General features: G+C 51.8%; 1 protein-coding gene across 1 annotated transcript; it reads right to left on the reverse strand.

Moving 5' to 3' along the window:
* Positions 1-2,086: 2,086 nt before the first annotated feature.
* AMER1 (APC membrane recruitment protein 1) lies at positions 2,087-17,753 on the reverse strand (the record flags this gene model as incomplete). Its single annotated transcript, XM_082864719.1, has 2 exons — positions 17,671-17,753; positions 2,087-5,576 (listed from the first exon to the last, which is right to left on the reverse strand). The coding sequence occupies exon 2, from the start codon at positions 5,474-5,476 to the stop codon at positions 2,087-2,089; it is 3,390 nt and encodes a 1,129-aa protein (XP_082720845.1). The 5' UTR covers positions 5,477-5,576; positions 17,671-17,753.
* Between the last annotated feature and the right edge of the window lie 1,500 nt (positions 17,754-19,253).

Consider the following 19,253-nt stretch of genomic DNA (forward strand, 5'->3'; position numbering starts at 1 on the left):
GCCAAACAGCCAGGCCAATTTCAGCCCCACTCTCATAGGTCAGCTTTGGTAAGAGGCCAGAATTTGGGCACTTCTCTCCTGGAATGCTGTGCTAGGGGTGAGGAGGGCCTTCCTCACCCTCTTTGATTCTCCAGCTCCATGACTAATGCATTTCTTCACAATGCAGACAAAGTCAGCCTGGAGAGATGGTCTGGGTCCCTTGAGTGTTGGTGTCAGTGCCATGCAAATTCATGTGGTGCTTCCAGGGGTACAGCTTCTACCATCCAGGTTTGCTCTTTGTGGTGAGGGGCACTGGGCCAACCCCAATCTGAGAAATGGTGACAAAGACCAGCACAGACACATCCCTTGTCCAGGTGGCGGTTTGCCCACAGTCATCTTGACTTGGGGGGCCAACAGCATCTGTTCCTAAGCTAAGTTGCCATATCTTGGGAATAGCAAGAGCCCTGTTTACCACTTCTCTTAACTGGCATGGAGATGGGTGGGGGATAGGGACAGGGTCAGGGGAGCAAGGATCATAATTTGGGTCAACATATCCAGGTAAAAAATGTTCCATAACCATTTCCAATAAAGAAATTTAAAAGGACCCCTCTCATGTTGGTGATTAATGAGGTAGAGCCTAGCAAGATTAGCCTGTTGCGATGTTTTCCTGACAGCAACTCTTCCCCACAAATATTTCCAAGCTAGTTTAACATGAAAACTGTGTGAATGCAGAAGGGAGGGTGCCATTCATTCCATAAAGGGCTGCAATTACCACACAAATCAGTCCTTCAGCTTGGCAGAGTAAGGGCAGGTCACAGTCTTTTCTCTCAAGAAGCACGGTCCTTTGATGCTAAGAACTTGGCTAATTGGAAAATGAAAGGTCTTTAGAGAGCCTGGAACAGCAGCCTAAATGCCCTTGGTGTCCTGTCTCTTGGGAATGCTAGCATGGAGCCTCTTTACTGAATCCAGTGAAGGGGTAGGCAAGGCTTAAGGAAGTTTTTGTCTTTAAGGGGGAAGAAATTTTCCCAAAAGAAGCTGAGTTGCCATGAGCTCTGCAATGTATGAAATCCTCTCTCCTGATGGCTGGACAAATGAACCTCCTTTTTCTATCCTCTTGCAACCTGCAAAAACCCCAGCCCCTACAGCCAAACCTAATTTAGGCCGCTTCTCTTCCTGTATATCAATTAAAAGAATGTGTTCCTTGTAATGAGATAATAAAAATTTCCTTTGGAGGAAAAAAGAACCAAAATTCAAAAGCATCTGCAATTCAGGCAGTTACAAGCTTGAAGAAACAAAGAAGGAAAAAATCCTCATTCCAGAGCTCAAGACTTATGGCAGTGTCTACAATAGAACGCTATTTTGTCTTCTGTTTGCAACGAGATGAATTTGATCACTCCATTAAGGGAATTAACGTTTTTGTCTTCAACCCAAGCTGTAGCAGGCCAGGATAAAAGGCCCTCATCTGGTTATGATGCCAAAGTCTACAGCAATAGGCAGTGAGACACATGCTACTTGATCCTCTCTGAGGACAGCTAGCTGGGGCTAATAGATTATATCATCTGATGTAATGGTGGCAGCTATGCCAAGACCAAAGGAAGTAGGGGTAGGGGGATCTGTACCGTAATTTCACATTGCTAACAGCAAACAAGCTCCCTGTCCCCAAGTGGGAGGCAGTGTAGATGCGGCTGCTCATCAGTGGTTCATCATTCACTGGGTGGAGAAGTTGCGGAGGGTGCTAAGGGTTCAGTCTGTGTCAAGGATGCATGCTATATATATATATAAAATCACTACCTTGGCAACTGGAATAGGCACAAAATTACAGCATCCCAAACCCTGCACGGGTCACAAGAAAAAAACCCCAAAGCGAAAATTGAAGCACAGCAGCAGCAGCAGCAATCTCCCAGGGCAGATGTACTTGAGCTGAATGTGGCCACAGATGGCAGACAAGGGAAGTGGGGAAAAAAAAAGGTGAAAACTCATAGGAGCTTTCCTTGGCCAAAAGGATTTTCAAGTTAAACAGCAACCCCCACCCCCCACCCCTCTGCCCAACCCTGATCCCCATTCACATGCTCAGGCCCCACGCCCCCCACTCCAGAACTGGTGATGACTACTCAGCTAGGTTTCCATTCATGGCAGTGGAGGAGTAGCTGGTGGGGAGAGAGGCACCTTGCTCAGCCCTCTCCTTTGACAGGTCAAGGCTGGAAGCCCCATAGTGAATGGGCTGAGGCTCTGGGGGCTCAGGCCGGACCCTGGGCAGCTGAGGGATGCCATGGGTAATGCCTACAGGCTTGGCCTGGGGCAGAGGGCTGGGGCTGAAGCCTCCAGGAATGGAGGAGCAACTGGGTTCATCAACAGGCAGCAGCACATCTCGAGGCCTGGCCCTCGGACTCTGGGAGGCCTTCCGCTGAAGGTTATAACAAGGGCCCATGGGCAGGGGTAGGTGCGAAGGTCGAGCTAGCTGAGACTTGGCTTCCCCAGGTGCCCTTGGCTCTGGCCCTGATACTGACAGCAACATTGACATGGCGACAGGAGATATGCAACAGACTGCCTGTCCATATAGAGACTGGCTGGAAGGCCCACCCAACTGGCTAGGACTTATTCCTGCAGGGCCTGACCCCACTGCGAGAGGACAGGGAGCCCAGGCAGGCCAGTCGTAGGTCCCTGGAGGTTCAGTATAGAGGGATAGGGGACTGTCTCGGCCCCATTCTTCCTCCTCTTCTTCATCTGAATCTTCTTGCTGAGCCTGAAGCTCATCAGACTCCATGTAGCCCTGGCCCAGGTGAGAATTGGAGAGCTCCAGCTCCAGGGTCTCAGCAGTGTCGAGGGAGCGGCTCCTCCTATTGAGGGCCATGGCAGCAGGTGGAGGACGAGGGTGCATGCCAGGCAGTCCCAAGTATCGAGGGAGACTGCTCACACCCCAGGGTAGGCCTTGGTAGAATCGGCTGTGGTAGCTGTTGAAGGCGCGTTTCTGGTAGTAGCCCAGTTCAAAAGCTTCCAAGGAGGCTGCAAGGTCTTCATCATTGTGGAACTCAGGATTTTCTTCACACTTGCCTTCCCCATCCCGTTCCACATCAGCAATGTCAAAGGTCACCATGGGGGGCAGCTCAGGGAGGTTTTGAGTGAAGGATGAGTCAGAGTCAGAGCTGCAAGACATGCTGGAGAAGAGGTTCCCATTGCTGGTGAACTCCACAAGGGCCTGAGAGAAACTCACAGTGACATTCCCTTCCTTCTCAACCTCCTCTTCCTCTGGCTCCTCAGGGGGTGAATAAGTAGGGTAAGCCCTCCTGGGAGATCCTCCAAAATTTGCTTCTTGCATGTCTGGCTCAAACATAGCATCACTCTGGAAGAGCTGCATCAGGCAAGTACTTTGATCTTTCTTGGAGCAGGTTCCCTCGAAACGCTTCTCCAAAGGACGGAAGTCCCTCCAGTCTGGCTCACTGCTTGCAGTGGCAGGGAAAGCTGAGGTGGTTCCTCTGTGGGAAGTCTGAGAGGCCCCTGATGCCCCTTCCACCAGGCCCATCACTGATGGCCCTAAAGGCCTCATCTGATACTCCATGATGGGCTTCTCCTGCCGGACTTGGACCTCTCGGACTTGAGCCTCTCGAGCACGGACCTCTCGGCCACAGGCCTCCCTGGCATAGGCCTCTCGAGCTCGGGCCTCTCTGACATAAGCTTCCCGGGTGTGGGCCTCTCGAGCATGGACCTCCCTGGTGTGAGTTTCTTGGGTGTAGGCCTCCCTGGTGTGAGCCTCTCGGGCACATGCCTCGCGGGCCTCTCGCTGCTCCCGCCGAAGCTCCCAATACAGCAACTGTTTCTGGATGGTCACTAGCCGTTCTTCCTCTGTCTCCATTGCCCCAGGTGGCCGAGAGGAAGAAAAGGGCTCAAAGTTCAAGAAGGGGTCAAACATCTCAGAGCTGTGACCATGGAAGTCATAAAGGCAGTCATCCCCAGGTGGGGAGTTCTCAAGACTATCATCTGGCTCATAGAACTCATAGAGGGCATCGCCACTATAGCTGTCTCGGGGCAAGCAATCCCTGCGGACAATCCCCAGGGCCTCACCTGAATCATCCTCAAGTCCAGGTGTGGTGGAGTCATAATAACCCTCATCACTATTGGGGGCAGACTCTTGCTGATCGCTCTGAGGAGTCAAAAGGTCCCCAGGGGCTAGGCCAGGATAAGACCTAACTGGGTCAAGGAGCATGTAACCAAGGTGGCCTGAGGATGTGGTGGGATGGTAGCCTGGATTTAGAATGGGCCTTGGGTACACCTGGGAACTTGTCCACAGATATTCTAAGTCATCGTCTTCTTCCTCCTTGACTTCCTCTTCTTCCTCCTCTAATTCCACCTCCTCTTCCTCTTCTTCCTCGTCATCATCATCAGCCAAGGCCATCTCCTCGCCCCCTCCTTGGTAGGTCACCAGGCAGGAACTTCGTTTGGTCCCATCTCGGTTGGCCCTCTGGCCTCCAGAGGCCATGCTGTCTGTCATACTGTCCATGTCCTGTTCTGCTATTATGTCACCACAACCTGTCAGTGAGTCAAAACTTTTCAGGGATGTGACATCCCCAAAGAGGAGGCTCAGCTGGTCCCCCACAGGGCCATTGGGTGGATTTACCTCTCCTGACACAACCTTCTCCCCTGTTTCTGGGCTATGGGGCTCCTCTGGGCCACTGGCTTCAGGGGCAAGTTTGGGCTGCAGGAGTGCTGAGGCACAGGCCTCCATGGTTTTTTCTGGATCTTTGCAGGCTGTCTGCTCAGTGGCTGCTGGAGAAGTCTCTGGTACTGAAGAAACTTTTGGCCCAGGGACATCTTGGGATTTGGCATTTTCCTTTCTTGGGGCTTGGAGGTTCTCAGTGTGGGACAGAAGGGCTGAGCTCACATGCTCATGAGGCCTGTCTCTGGCCCCCTCAGGCTCCTTGGCTCTTGGATCACTTTGCTCAGCCCCGGAGACCTTGCTCTTCCGGTGACGGCGGATACTGCTGAAAAAACCTTTCAGGCCTTTTTTTGGCTTGGGCACAAAGGGAGCCTTCTCAGCCCTAGCTTTCTCTGTGGCTCCAGCCACAGACGTCTTGCGTCTGGAGTCTGCCTCCAAAGATCCATGGGCACTCTGAGAGCCGGGAAGTCGGCAGGATGACTCAGGCAAAGGTAAGGAGAGGCCATCTCCTTCACTGACAATGTCTTCAGGGCCATGGACTGCTTCACTCAGGCCATCGTGGGTCTTGCTCTTGCTAAGACCCTTCTTAGAGCTGCCTTTCCCAGAACCTTTGCTTCGTCCCCCTCCAAAGAAACTAGGCAGGGTACAGATGCTCTTCTTGCCACCAAAGAGTTTCATGGCAGTTTTCTTCAGCCTACCTGGGCCAGATGAGGGTTGCTCTGATGCTGGCCCTTCTGTCATCTCAGCTGCCTTGCTCTTGGCTCCTTTCTCTGCCCATTGGTCCTGGGTATCCACAGAGACTGCTGTTCCCTTGGCCTGAGCAGCTTCATCCTTTTGGGTCTCCATGATGGTGGGGACAACTCAGGTATGTTCAGCTGAAAAATGCAGCCTTCTGGCTTCTGGGCACTGTTATAACATCATCAGTCAGGAAGCATCACAGTTGGGGCTGAAGATGAGAGAGACAAAGACAGAGAGACAGTACTGGTGAGCAAGCAACCAGGCTGGGTTTGTTTTCACAGGTGTCTGTGGTTTCAGGCTTGAGTGGAACCAGAAAGTAAGAGAAAATGTAGGGAAAACCTTAATGCACTCCATATGCTTGACTTGCTGGGCCAGCCTCCTCTGGGCCCCAAGGCAGCAAAACCCTACACTGAGCAACAGGCAGCCATCACCCCTACCCCACTTGCTGGGTCCACTCACTTCAGGTCACCTTAAGCTCAGGGGAGCACTGGGCAGGGGGAACTGCAGATATGAAAAAGGCCCATGGTACTATTGGTCATGAGAGGGATTATCAAAGGGGGTGGAGTAGAGAGGCAGGAAAGGCAGAAGGGAAGTCAACTCTTATGACACAGAATTTTTGAAAAGCATCTGGCAAAATAGCCTACTAAGTATTCACTGGGTTCTGCAACATCCAGGCCTCAATTTCACATAAGCCAGGGCTCTCACTGACATTTTGCCTTGGGCTGGGTAGAAAAGTAGACCTGAAGTTTCACCTTCTTCCCCAGGCTCCCTAAATTGCCTGTAGGACCATGCTCATACCTGCAAAAGCTCAGAGTAGAAGCCTTGCATACCCACATTCCAGAGCTGCAATCCAGGATCAGCTAAGATGGCATGGTAGCCTTGGGGCAAGGTACTCGCTGGGATTCAGTATCCTCTGTCCAAGACACCTAGAAATATCTCCCTGTCATAGTGGTTATGTGAGGGGTAGGTCTAGGTCAGACTCTCTAGTGATTGTCCTGCTTGGAACAGATTTTAATGTGGCCCTCAGCAACTGAAACCTCCAAGTTCCACTTTAGAACCATGAGGCAGACTGTTTCTTCTCTGCTCCTTTCGTTACTTTGGCCCCCATCTAGCTCCCTATCTAGAAAGGGAACTCCTTGAAGGCACAACTCCACATGATTCATGTCCCTGGTCTGGGAGTTAGGCTCTCAACAGCTATTTAAATAAATAAACCTGGTGCAACAGGGCACTCTACTCAATGCTCTGTGGTGACCTAAATGGGAAGGAAATCCAAAAAAGAGGGGATATATGTATACGTATAGCTGATTCACTTTGCTATACAACAGAAACTAACAAAACATTAGTTTCTATATGCTAACATATAGTAAAGTAACTATACTCCAATAATTTTTTTTAATTAATAAATAAATAAATAAACAAACCTGGTGCAAGACACACCCTTCTGGTCTAAGCTCCCAATCCTCTAAATATCCAAATGTCACAGAGATGGAATAAAAAGAAGAGCTAGCCAGCACCTACCCCAACATATCCCCCTCCCCAACCCCATTGTCTGATGTATTGATTCCAGTGACTACAACTGATTGACAGCTGGATCAGTGACCAGCCTGCTAAAACCCAATGACACTTCCCTGGAAAGTCCCTCACCACTGTCCCCTCTCTGTAGGGTAGCCGCCAGCAGATAAGGAGCTTGGGTAGGGCAGGGAGGCAGAACAGCTGCTGGGAGCCAGAGAGAGAGAAGGAGAGGCAAGCAACACTGTTGTCCTAAGAGCAGCTAGCCAGCACATCAGCCCTGTGATTGGTTGCCACGGTAATAACACTCACACATTCACCTGCAGTGAAACTAAGGATCAGCACTGGAGGTGGAGAGAGCCTGGCAGCTACACTCTGGCCTCTGACCTCTGACCTCATTAGAGGAACCTTGCTGGAGTCCCTGATCTTGTCTAGCAAATATTAACTTTGTGCCTTGTGCCTTGTTTGGCCTGACACTTGAATCATCAATGTGATCCAGGCTTCCATCAGGGGCTCTGCAGAACTGAATATTAAACTAGGAGCAAGATAATGGCTGGTTATCCAGAAAATAAGAGAAAAAAAAAACCTCATCTGATTCCCTCTCTGCAGAGATCTGTATTGCCATTTGCTCAAGTTAGGTTTTTGTTTTTTTGATTCTGTGTGACATACTTTAACATGGCATTGTTCCAGCTCAGCCCTGTAACTGATAGGCCCACAATAGACAGTGCTACCCCTCAAATACACAATCATACACACATACACTCAGAGTCCTCTGCACCAGAGTCGTATGGGAATAAGGGCCCTATCATCTATCTGAATCGCTCATTTTCCAGAGCACAGACGTTTTTACCTCAGCCCAGAAATTACTGACAGTGTTGTCATTATGGTGCTGGGCATTGAGGAGATGGGGTGGCAATAAATGGAGTTATTTGTGAAATTCTACTCCCCTCTGTGGAATTCATGAAATGAACCTCTCCAGAACATTTGGTTAAATGATAGTTATTAAGCTCAGTGCTGCCAGAAGGGGAAACCCCAGTCCTTGCTTTTGGGGATCCCCTAGGCTAACAGGTAGAAAAACCTATATATAATAGTCTGAAGGCACAATATGATGCAGGCCTTGGAGAAGAGTCCCCATTATTGCTTAAGCAGAGTGTTGAAGTATCATTCTTCAGACCTTGTGATCATATCCCAGGATAAACTTGAAAGGCAGAAAGATAGCTCCTGGGCTCAGAAAAGCTACCTTGATAAGGAGGCATTCAATCTGGGCCTTGTTAGACAGGAGTGAGTAAAAACAGCAATTATTTAGGGGAAAGGATGGGCAAGACTAGTCATCAAGGAAGACCAAGGGCTAAGTGAAAATCCTTATGGGCTTACCCATCCTTGTGAATCAAAGGCTTAATTGTCCTACTGATTTTGGAGCTGGAATTCCTGTGAACAGAAGAATTAGGCAGACTGAATCTCAAAGAGGGCTGCTTTCCAGAACCTTGATGCCTTGGCTTGAGGGTAGTCCCTTTGGGCTTTCTCTTGCCCTTGCTTCTGTGCTCCATTGGAGTAGAGGCCAGCCCACTGCTCTCTACATTGTCCCCTTCCCTGTCACAGGGATCTGCAGTATGTTGTGGAAGGAGCCATGGGCCACAGGGCTGTGTTGCATACCATGCCAAGGGACCCTGACCAGGCCAAGGCACTCCTCTGAGCCTTGGGTGCTTGTGAAATGGAGATCAAAATATCTCCTCTATCTACCCCCTCTATCTCCCCAGTCCACTGCAGTAATGTGAGGTTAGATGGGATAATAGACACCAAAAGCACTTTGTAAACTGTAAAGTGCAAAGCAAATGAGAAAGGTTGGCATTACTATTATTTCAGGTCAGATCCCAGTTTCTTAGAAAGTAGTAGACCATGTGTAAAAGGCCACTCATTTGAGAAAGCCATTCACTACAGGAAGTCCAAGGGACTAGCTGCCTTGGCTCATGCTGAGGAAGAGCCAGGTGTGAGGGGATTTTAAAGACATGTTCCTGGATTTATACAAAGTCCTCCATTAAGGGCAGTTTAAAAAGCCCTCTGTGTATGTGGTGGGAGTGGGTGAACTAGGCAAGGTTGTATCCCTGGGAATGAAATTCTCTTCCTCCAGCTTCAGGCTTTCCTCCTAACTAGGCCCAGGGTTATCTTTGCTGGCAAGGACCAGCCTTGAAACTATGCTGTCTCCTACCTCCCTGCCTTGTCCCTCCCAGAGCCATGTACCCCACTCATAGTGTCTCTTCCCTGTATCCCCCTGCAAGACAGTAGGACAGGAGGTGGCAGGAATCACCCATAGCTAGTAGCCCCCTAGCCCAGCCCCACCTAGCCACTTCTGGCCCAGGCCCCTTCTCCATACACCTTACTACCTCACCAGGTCCCAATGCTGTCCTTCCCCAGTGGGCTATGCTGCCGTTACTCGGGGCCACAGAGTACACTGGTCAGGAGAGTGAGGTGGGGCAGAAGGCGAAGGGGACAGCAAAGGGACAGATCCTGCAGCTCCCCCAGGCTGAGGCTGGCTCGCTTCATGGTTCCTGCCAAGAAAGTGGTCCTGCTAAATGCAGAGCCCCTCCACCCTTAGGTTCCTCAACCTGTATGGCTGTCTAAGTTTCAGGTGGACTGGTGGGTGAGGAAACCCTCTAAGGCTACTCTGTGGTCCCTGGCAGGGGCCACTTGCTACAGCTGTTGCTAGCATGGCCAGAATTGGGCTGTGGGCATCCCTGCTCCCAAGGCCAGCCTCAGGCCATTCTCGGACCAGTGAAAGGCTAGGGCAGAGCTAGGGCAGAGCTTCTTCCTTCTCCCCTCCTCTCAAAATACAGGCAGGAGACCAGTCACAAACCTGCCCCAGGAATCCTTCTCCATAAGGAGGTAACAGCTCCACCAAGTCTTAAACATTCTGCTCCCAGCCCTATTTCCTGGGGCCAGCTCAGCCAACTTAGAGAAGGCTGAGTTCAGGGAAGAAGTGTGTGGATTTACGCAGTAGCTCCAGAGGCATGGCCTCAACCAGTCATAGTTTCCCAGACCTCCTCCAAGAAGTTTTCCTGGGAGCAAGCCCACTCTGGGCCCATCCTGCCCTCATGTATGTGGAGGAGGGTGGTCTAAGGAAGGAGTAGTAAGGACAGGAAGCCCAGCCCCCCACTCCCTGAGAGTCAGCCAGTTCTGCACTGTAATCAGCTCTGCCTACCTGGGGGAAATCCAGCAAGTTCTTTCAGTTTCCCCAACTGGTAAATGATGCTATTAAAAGTGCCTACCTCTTAAAGCTATTTTAAGGAACAAAACCGATGTATATAAAGTACCAAATAAAATGCATTATATAACAGAGGCTCAAAAACATGGTGACTAATTTTATATGTATTTTATTCAAACTATAGTTGGACAGTTTCTAGCAGCAAAACTACCTCAGTCAGGGTTGACTAAAGTGCTCCCCAGTGCTCTAAGGGTATGTCACCAAACCTCCTTGGGCCTCAGTTTACCCAAATGGTAAATGAGAGTGACTGTGCAGTTATCTCACAGGAGGCTTTACTTGTTCTTTTAGCCAACCTTTGACATTCAGGAACTCAAAATGTTGCCTCAAATCAGCTACTGGCTAACAGCTCTGGATTATCTGGGAATTTCAGGTAGCCAGGTTCTCTAGCCCAAGCCAGAAAGGTCAACAATTCAAACTCAGCTAAAGTACCAGCATCAAAGGAAATGCAAATCAACGGATGTCCTTTATCCACTCACGGTACTTACCAGCTTACAAAGTGTTCCCTACTTCCTCACTCCCCATTTCTCCTTCCCAGAAATCCATTAATCAGGCCTGGTAGGGGATGGTAACTCCTTGTCACAGAAAAGGAAACTGCCTAGGCTTGGGAAAAGACTTGCCTAAGGTCACACAGTGGGATGATGACAGAGCCACACCAGTTTCCAGGCCTCTTTGAGTCCCAATTCTATGCCATTCTGCTGTACCATTCTGGCCCCTAATCAAAGGAAGAAGACTGAGAGTAAGGACTGTGCAGGTTCCCCTCACACCTGCAAGAGCCATCATCTCCCCCTCCCATCACATTCCTGTCCCAACCCAGCTGAGCCTTCTCTGAAGCATTTCCAGTCCTCACTGGCTGCCACTATTTTGGCTCCACCTAGCACATTCCAGAAAGCCTGCTGACTTCAGAATCCAAGAGCTGCCAACCCAGCCTGTGGCTGTTCTCCTCATCAGCAACCCCATCATCACTACTCCCAAACCGTGGAATATGTTCCTCTACTCCTCTTTTCCTTGGGAGATAAGTTTGAGGGGCCAAAAAAAAAAAGGTCCAAACAGAAACCTGCCAGTGGGGACAAAGATAAAGGTAAAGATAAAACGGGGACAAAGAATTTGAGCTATTATTTAAGGAAAATGATCTTTGAGATTTGGAATTTGAATCAACCATTTCTAAAGCCCACAGCCAAAGTCTACTCTCAAAACCATTTTTTTCAGGACCTGAAGGAAGGGCTGTCTAGCTTGGTATTCTTTGGTGGAGCTGTAAAAGCTGCTGGCAGAGCCCCACCCAAGCTATCCCTGAAACCACTCCTCTCCTAATGTGCAGGCTTCCTGAGGGGCACCTCTTCTCAAGGGGGCATCCCACCAACTCTAGATGCAGCACAGACCCCAAACTGGGCCCTCTAGCCCCTGCTCCTATTCCCCCACCACTAGTCTGTTAAATGAATTAACATACTCAGCCTTGGGCAATTCATTCTGGCAGGCCTCAGTCTGCCTTTTCATTTCTCTCAATGCACCCTCCTTCATCTTATACAGTAGTCACCATATCTAGCACAGAGCAGGAGCTCAAACAACGTTGGTTCAACTGAATTCTAATTTAGCTGGAGTTTGTCAGCCCAGAACTAAAATGCCAGCTTCATCTCTTTCAGGCTGTGGGATATGAGAAAGTGGCCTAACCTTTCTGAAACTCAAACGCCTTATCTATAAAATGAAGAAAATGCTACCTACCATCTAGAATTGCAGTAAGGATTAGAGATGATAAATGTAAAAGACAGATTATTTGCCATGTACCAAGCAGATGTTCAATAACGTGCCCTTGTGATGGGGCCTCTTGCAGCTACCTTCTCCACTCCAGCTCGTCAGATTCCCCCCCACTCCTCCCGGTCCTATGAGGATGACAAAAGCGTCTTTGCAGAGTTTCCTCTGGTTCCTCCCTGCCATGACACTGAAATCCCACCCCGTGTCTCCCCACTTCCATCTCATCCATCCTGCACACCCTTGCCAGATTCATTTTCTTACAATCCTGATTTCAGCACATCACTCCTCTACTTACCAAATATTCCGCATTGCCTACAGGATCAAGGCCAAACCCCTTTGCCTGACTTTCAAGACTTGCTCTCTGCATGCCCTTTGCAGGTTTCCTAGGCTCATTTCTCTGTCCCTTAGCTTCAGCCTCAAATATACAGGGGCTTCTCCAGTCTGGGAGGTGTGGTCACCCAGACACTGCCTCTCCCTAGAAACAGGCCTTCCTGGTGAATGTTCTTGATGCTCTGTCTTTCTCCTCAGGCTGCTGAGGCTGCCTACCCAACTTGCCTGGAACGGTGGGGGCTCTGGGAGCCACCTACTTGCCACTACCCTCTCAGGCTCCCAACCCCCTTAGAGAGGAATGTATCCAAGGAAGGTGTCATGCCTGCATCATAAGGCTTCCACTATGTCAGTACTAACCCAGCAAGGGTGAGATCAAAGACAGGCACTACCTCCTTCCATCCCTGTTCAGATGAAGAACAAGAGAGGAGTTAACCCCAGGGAAACAGATGTGACAAGGAAGCCGAGGAAAGCCTGCAGAGGAGCAGCTGGGTGGAGTGAACAATAGAGACTCCTGACTTTCCTATGTATCCACCCCTCTGTATGCACCATACCCTATGTGAGAGACCAGGTAAGGAAACTGAGGTTTGGCGGAGGGGGCGGGGAATCAGGATCAGTGTGCTTAGAGAAAGAAGCCTAGAATTGGGGGGCAGGAGCTTTGTGCTCTCATGTAACCTTGGGCAAATAAATCCCTTCCCTGTTCTGGGCCTCTGTTTTCCCATGTAGAAATGGGAGATTGGACCGGGGATCTGCTTCCCCCAGGATGCATGAGAAGCTGGGGAAAGGGCGGTCCTGTGTCCAGTTTTCTAGTGGCTGCTGGGTCAGGAGGCATGTTGAGGGAATGGGATGTTGGGTATCTTAGGCTTCACTGGGAGGCCTGGACGCCTAGCTGGTTGGGTCCACTGCAGAACAGAGGTGTACTGTGGCCCAGCCTCACTCCTCATGCCTCTCACTTCTACCCCCTACAAGCCCACCCAGCATTTTACTCTTTCTGAATGCAGGAGGCCTAGCCTATGAATATTTCATACATATACAGAGAGGAGGGGGACCACAACTGTCTGGGCCTAGCCCTCTCTCTCCGGAAGGAGCTGCAGCCCCCCGAAAGGGAGGGCTGAGGAGTACTGGCTAGAGAAGAGGGGTTAGTATCTGCTTCGAAACCCAGCAAGGGGAAAAAAAACCCTGTAGGAGATGAGAGCAATGAACGCTCTGCAGCAAGAAATGTAGATCAAAAGGTTGCAAAGCTCCCCCACCCCCACCCCCTGCAGCACCACCATGGCTGCCTCTGACTCCACCAAGCTCCCTTGGGCCATTTCCTCCATTGTTCATATTATCTCCTAATCCCAAAAGGGGAGGTGCTGGGGAGCAATGCACCCTCACTGGGCTGGCACCTGCACCTCTGCAGTGGTTCTGGTTTCCCTGCCTGCCTTGCTCGCGATATACTTACACACGCACAGGTTTGAAAAATAGACCAAGGAGAGGTGAAAAGACTGTGATTATTTAATTCAGAGAACAGAAGTTGGAGGTGGAAGAGATGGTTTAATGCCCATGAAATCTCCAATGAATTGTTAAGCAGAAGAGCAATGGTGGCCAGCTGCTCTCAACCCCACCCCCCAACACACACACACACACACACACACACACACACACACACACACACACACACACACAGTTGGTTTAAGCATAGCATGAGAGGCTCAGGTTAGATCTGAGAAAGAACTTCCTGGCAATGAGATGGGTAACTCAGGAATGAATGACACAGGAAGGCTATGAAACGCCTCCTCCGAGGGCTTTACTTTTATCACCTAGTCTATCTGCCAGGTCAGGATTTGAGGCAGGGACACTGATGAAATAACACTGGGCATGCCCTCTTATAGCCCATCTGTAAATGAGGGGGCTGGAAGCCCTTCTCCCTCTTTGATTCTACAAGCAAGCCAGACTTGTTGCTATTTCTCTCATTCCCTTTATCCCCTGGTTCAGAGATTGTAAATGTAACAGTTCTTGAGGAATTTTTAAAACCTCCACTATACTAGGAGAGAATCACTGGACTGCCAACTTCTTTCAATTACCTCCCTTCCTGAAACTTTCAGCCCCTGACAGGCTGTAGACCAAGACTAAAACGCAAGAGACATGCCAGGGGAGGAGTTCCTAGCAAGCTAACTTAGCATCCCTTCACTCTTGATGAATGGGTGAGGTAAGATGAGGGGTTAGTTAATGCAATTTGTGCTGATTTGTGTTGAATGGAGGCTGCTGGAGACAGTGGGATACAGTGGAGTCACTGCACAGGAGGCAGCAGCCTCTCCCTAAATGCTGTGTGACGTTAAGCAAGTCCCTGCTGCTTTCCAATGCCTCAGGATTCCCATCTGTAAACATAGGTGTCCAAACTGGTGCTCCGTGAAGGCCTGTCCAGCTGGGAGAAAAAGGATCAGCAGAGGCCTGAGGGACACTTAGCCTCCACCATGTTGGTATGTAGGCTCCAGGCTCCCTCCTTTCCCCCAACCCCCTGCAAGGCCAAAGAGAGGCTGACAAGATACAGTTTCCCTCTAGAGATAGCCTGCCCCCCAGTTCTTTCAGATCCAAAGGTGGCCTCTTACCTGCCCAATTTATGGTGCTCTTCCTATCCCTTTCTAAGACCCCATTCTAAAACCCTTTCTAAAATCCCATTTTATTGTGGCATGTCTGCACACCAAAAATATCAAAACCTCCCAATTCCCCATTCTTTGATGGCCCCTTCCTCCATTCCCCCAAGATCAGATCCTCATTCCACAACCTGGCATTTGGGAACACCACCACCACTGGGCCCCAACCTCCTTTCTACCTTACAGTATCAACCAGAAAAGACTGTCACTGCGCTCAGCCTGCTTGCAAGCCACCCGCTCCTACTCGTAATTTTGCTTATACCACTATCCTTTGCCTAACCAAACCCCTCTAATTTCTGGAGGCTTCCCAGGACAATTCCCCTGTATATACAGATCTCTCATCTCTCTCCATAGTAGTTTGCCTCTAGACTCATGAATCAGCAACCAAAGGTAGTGTAGTCTGGGGACTGGGCAGTCCAGGTCCTGAGCTTATTGAAGGGAGACATCATGATTTATTTACTTTTAATTTTAGATGTAACCCACTCCCTTCTCAATCTTCATTAAGTATACTCAATAAATATCTGAGCCTTCAGTATCATTTTTCTAATCATTTTCATATGAACCAGGACAAGTGCCAGTGGAGAGGTAAAGGTCTCCAAAGCTTTACAGACGGCAAGTCCTTCCGGAGCATTCATTAACTGCTATGCATTGCTAGGCTTTGAGGGGATTGTGGCTGAGATCCAGGTTTCCTTTACCCCCCTGAGAGGTTCCAAAAGAACCCAAACATCCATGATATCAGGGAGACAAAGTAGAGGCAGGGAAACTCAATTATTATTTGTCTCCTATTATAATTTAAGCCCCAAAATGCCCAAGGGATGCAGGCAGCCTGGAGGAGTTCTGAGTTCTGAGAAAGAAGAGGTCATCATGGACTGCAAGAGACAGGCAGGAAAGGCACTAAGGAGATAGGCCCAGAGCTGAGAGGGAAGAGAATTTGGACAGTGCAGGGTGAGTGGGTTTGGGTGTGGGGAGGGAGTTATATAGGGCAGGTATGTTAGATGGCTGTTGGTTTGAGGCAGTGCAGAGGACATGTCCAGCTCTGGGCCGGGGATGCGCAGCTGCAAGTAGGGGGACTGTACTGGTGCTTGGTCAAAGTGAGAGGAGGTGACTGTAATGTAGTATCTGCAGTCCTGGCTAGTGTCACAAAGGTCCCCAGCTAGCCTTCCCTTAAGTGAGTGATTTATTGGATCTCACTGTCTCCTCTCAAAGGTGCCTATGCTTTGCCTGGGCCCTGCAGCCCACAGAGTTCTCCACCCTCAGAGGTGGGTCAAATGTCCAAGAAGAGCCTTTCAAGCCCCTAGGTAGCTCCCTCCCTCTTGTTCCTCAGAAAGGCCTAGAGTGTATTGCCAGAGGCACACAGCGGTGGATGGGGCCGAATGAGCGGAGCTGCACTCCGGGAGGGGGGTCTGCTGGAATCCCCAAGGAGTGGGGTGCAGAGTCCAACAGCGCAGCACCCTCCACCCAGCCCAGATGAATGCAGCAGGCAGGCAAAGCTGCAGAGGGAGATGTTAGTGTGTGAGGGGCAATGGCTCACCTTGACCCCGCGGCCCGTTCTGGCCAAACCGAGGCCGGCTCTGCGGAGCCAGTCCAGCTGCCGCCTGGGCTGTGGCGCGCCTGGAGGGCACAAACCCTCACCACCGGAAAGCCTAGGCAAAGTCCAGCGGTCACCAGTGTCAAAGGTGTCTGCAGCAGACAATGACAGCAGCCTGGCAGCCTGGGTATTTTAAGTAACTGCGAAGTTGGAGGGTTTGGCTGCCTCTCTAGCTCTCTCACACACACCCAAACGGTTCGTTCCCTACTACAATAATTGCTCCCTCGGCCTCTGGCACAGAACACCCTCCCCCCCACATACACACACACACCCCACCATGCTTATCGCTATTTTTAAACCGTTGACTGGAGAGAAAAACGCGGCCAGTGCCCTCCAAGGGGAGAGGAGGCGAGGGGCGGGGGGCGGGGTAGGTAGGGGACACAAAGCGGCCTTGCAGCTCTAACCCAAGGACTAGCTTGAGCTGCTGCCCTAACGCAAGGTACAGCGAGAGCCGGGTTGCCAGCCCGCCTGCCCGCGGAGGCGGGGGGGGGGGGGGGGGGGGGGCGGGGGGGGCGCCAGATGCGCCTGGAGGCCCAGGAGCAGGGGGCGCGGCTGTTGGGGCCTCAAGGCCGACGTTCCAAAGGGAAGTGAGCAGACCACAGGCCCAACTGAGTTCCCCCAGGGAGGAGGCAGACAATGTAGATACCCCAATCCACGCCAAAGTAAGTACCCGTCGGGCCCAGCCTAGCGCGCTGGCTTCGTCCCTAGAGGACAGGGAGAGGCAGGAGATGCGCAGGGGAGGGGAGGGGAGGGGAGGGGAGGGGAGGGGAGGGGAGGGGAGGGGAGGGGAGGGGAGGGGCGGCAGACGAGCCGCTGGGGTGAGCAATACCCGCGTAACACAGCTGTTCCAGCTAATGTGCTACAACAAAGCTGTAAAGCTCCTGGCCTACAAATGCACCGCTGGGAGTGCTGGTTGGCTGCTCCCCTCCCGAGACCGCAGGGCAGCACGTGCGGGCCCCATCCCCGCCTCCCCCGAGAGCCCCAAGGCATGGCCCAGGATAGCCCGCCGGCCTGCCCACCTCTTCTCCGCCTCTAGCCGCGGTCGCTTGCGCCCAGGGGACACTGCTCTGGCCCTCACCGGACAGTCCTCAAAGCGGGTTTCAAAGGGGAGCGCAGAGCGGTCCGGATGCCGACCAGCCCAGCCCTTAGAGCTCCTCTCCAGGCGGCCAGAGCGGAGCACGCGAGACTGCATTGGACGGCGGGCAGGCGGAGGCTCCTGGCCGCGCGCAATGCTTACCCGGCCCGGTCCGGTTTCCAGCCCGCTTATTGTCTTTTGCGCCTCCCTGGCCGGGGCTGGAACCTTGGCTGCCACGGCTAAGAGTGTCGCCACAGCCACCCCTGCCGCCGCCGCGGCTCCAGTCACCTCCTGCACCGGCTCCCCTACCCCAAGCTCTGGGCAGCTCCCCCATACCCTTCCCCCCGGACTCCACAGCCACAGGGTGGGGCATCGGCGCCCTGATTGGCAGGCGTATGGCCCAATCGCCACGGTGAGAAGGCGTTTCCCGACTCGCCCACTGTTTTCCTTGGTGCGTTTCTCTTTAAATGCAAATAAGCGCGGGCGTGGTGTTGGCAGGGGACGTAGAGGCTGCAGAGCCCCTCGCTGGGACTCCCCACTCCCCCCTCCACGCCGGGCTGGTCGCTGCTTGGCGACACCGCAAGCTCTAGGGGCCGGTCCCGCCCGGATGGGGCTCGCTGGAGCCTTGGAGCTCGGTTTCGATTTTGCATGCGTTCCCATTTCCGTGGCCGCGGTGCAATCGCGCTGCGGCGCCCTGGCCGCCACCCGGCAGTTTATTCCAGAGCAAGAGGCCGGCGGGGAGAGGCGGGGGCGGAGAGGTTGGGGACTACAAAGCCCCTTGGCACCTTGCCGGGCCCATCCTTAGGCATAGAAACAGGGCCCCGGGACACGGGCCCCTGGGCCGCGCCGAGGGACTCACCTGCCAGGAAAGCGAATTGCAGCGCCCGCGTCCCAGCTTCCTCCGCCTCTTTGGCACGCTGGAGCCTTAAGAGACCATAGAGTCCAGCTTCCACCAGTTACTGAAGGGCCTGCTGCTGCCCAGAGAAGAGAAAGTGCTTCCCCAAGGTCACCTACCCTGCCAGCGACTGGGGCAGATTTGGAGTTCAGAACCCAGGCTCCCAGTCCAGGGCTGCTTTCACTTTTCTCTGTAAAGACCTGTTTTCGTGATTGACCCTCACCCAAATTTCCCAACTTTTACGGAACTTGAGGGGATCCCCAAAGTCTCTAGTGGCCTCCTCAACCTTTTAATGGTGAGCTAGGCTTTGTGCAGTTTCCTGTCCCTGAAAAATATGGATATTTAGAGAAAAATCTTGTCTGGGCCCAGACTGGAGGTCAAAGTTGAAGGTGGAGTGAGGAGGCCTGTACTAGCTTTGCCGCTGATGTGTCAGATGTGGCAGGGGGCCAGCCTTGAACTTCGGTGGTCTCTAACTAGCCTGAGGGCATTAAGTGGCATTGGTGGCTGCCAGGGTCAGGTGAGCAGAGGAAACAAAGAATCCAGTTCTACCACTAGCTCAAGAATATCCAGAAGGCCCAGCCCTAAAACGCTGTGAAAGTCTAAAAAGCAGGGGGTTGGGGGTGGAGGTGGTAAAGTTGAGGAGAGGGGAGGGGTTAGAGAACAATGCTTGCCATTTTTGCATTGCAGGAGGAGTGTTCTCTGCTGCTCTATTGGGTCCTGTCTGCCTTGAAAAGATCCAGCTGCTAAACTAGTAAGAGGAGGACTGCTGCCCCTGCATGTGTGGGGCACAGGAAGTGACATGGCTGCTAGAGCTGGGATCTGGCTCCTACTCTGCCTCAGAGTTGCTGTA

This window comes from Leucopleurus acutus, assembly GCF_964270905.1.
Source record: "Leucopleurus acutus genome assembly, chromosome: X".
Taxonomy (NCBI): domain Eukaryota; kingdom Metazoa; phylum Chordata; class Mammalia; order Artiodactyla; family Delphinidae; genus Leucopleurus; species Leucopleurus acutus.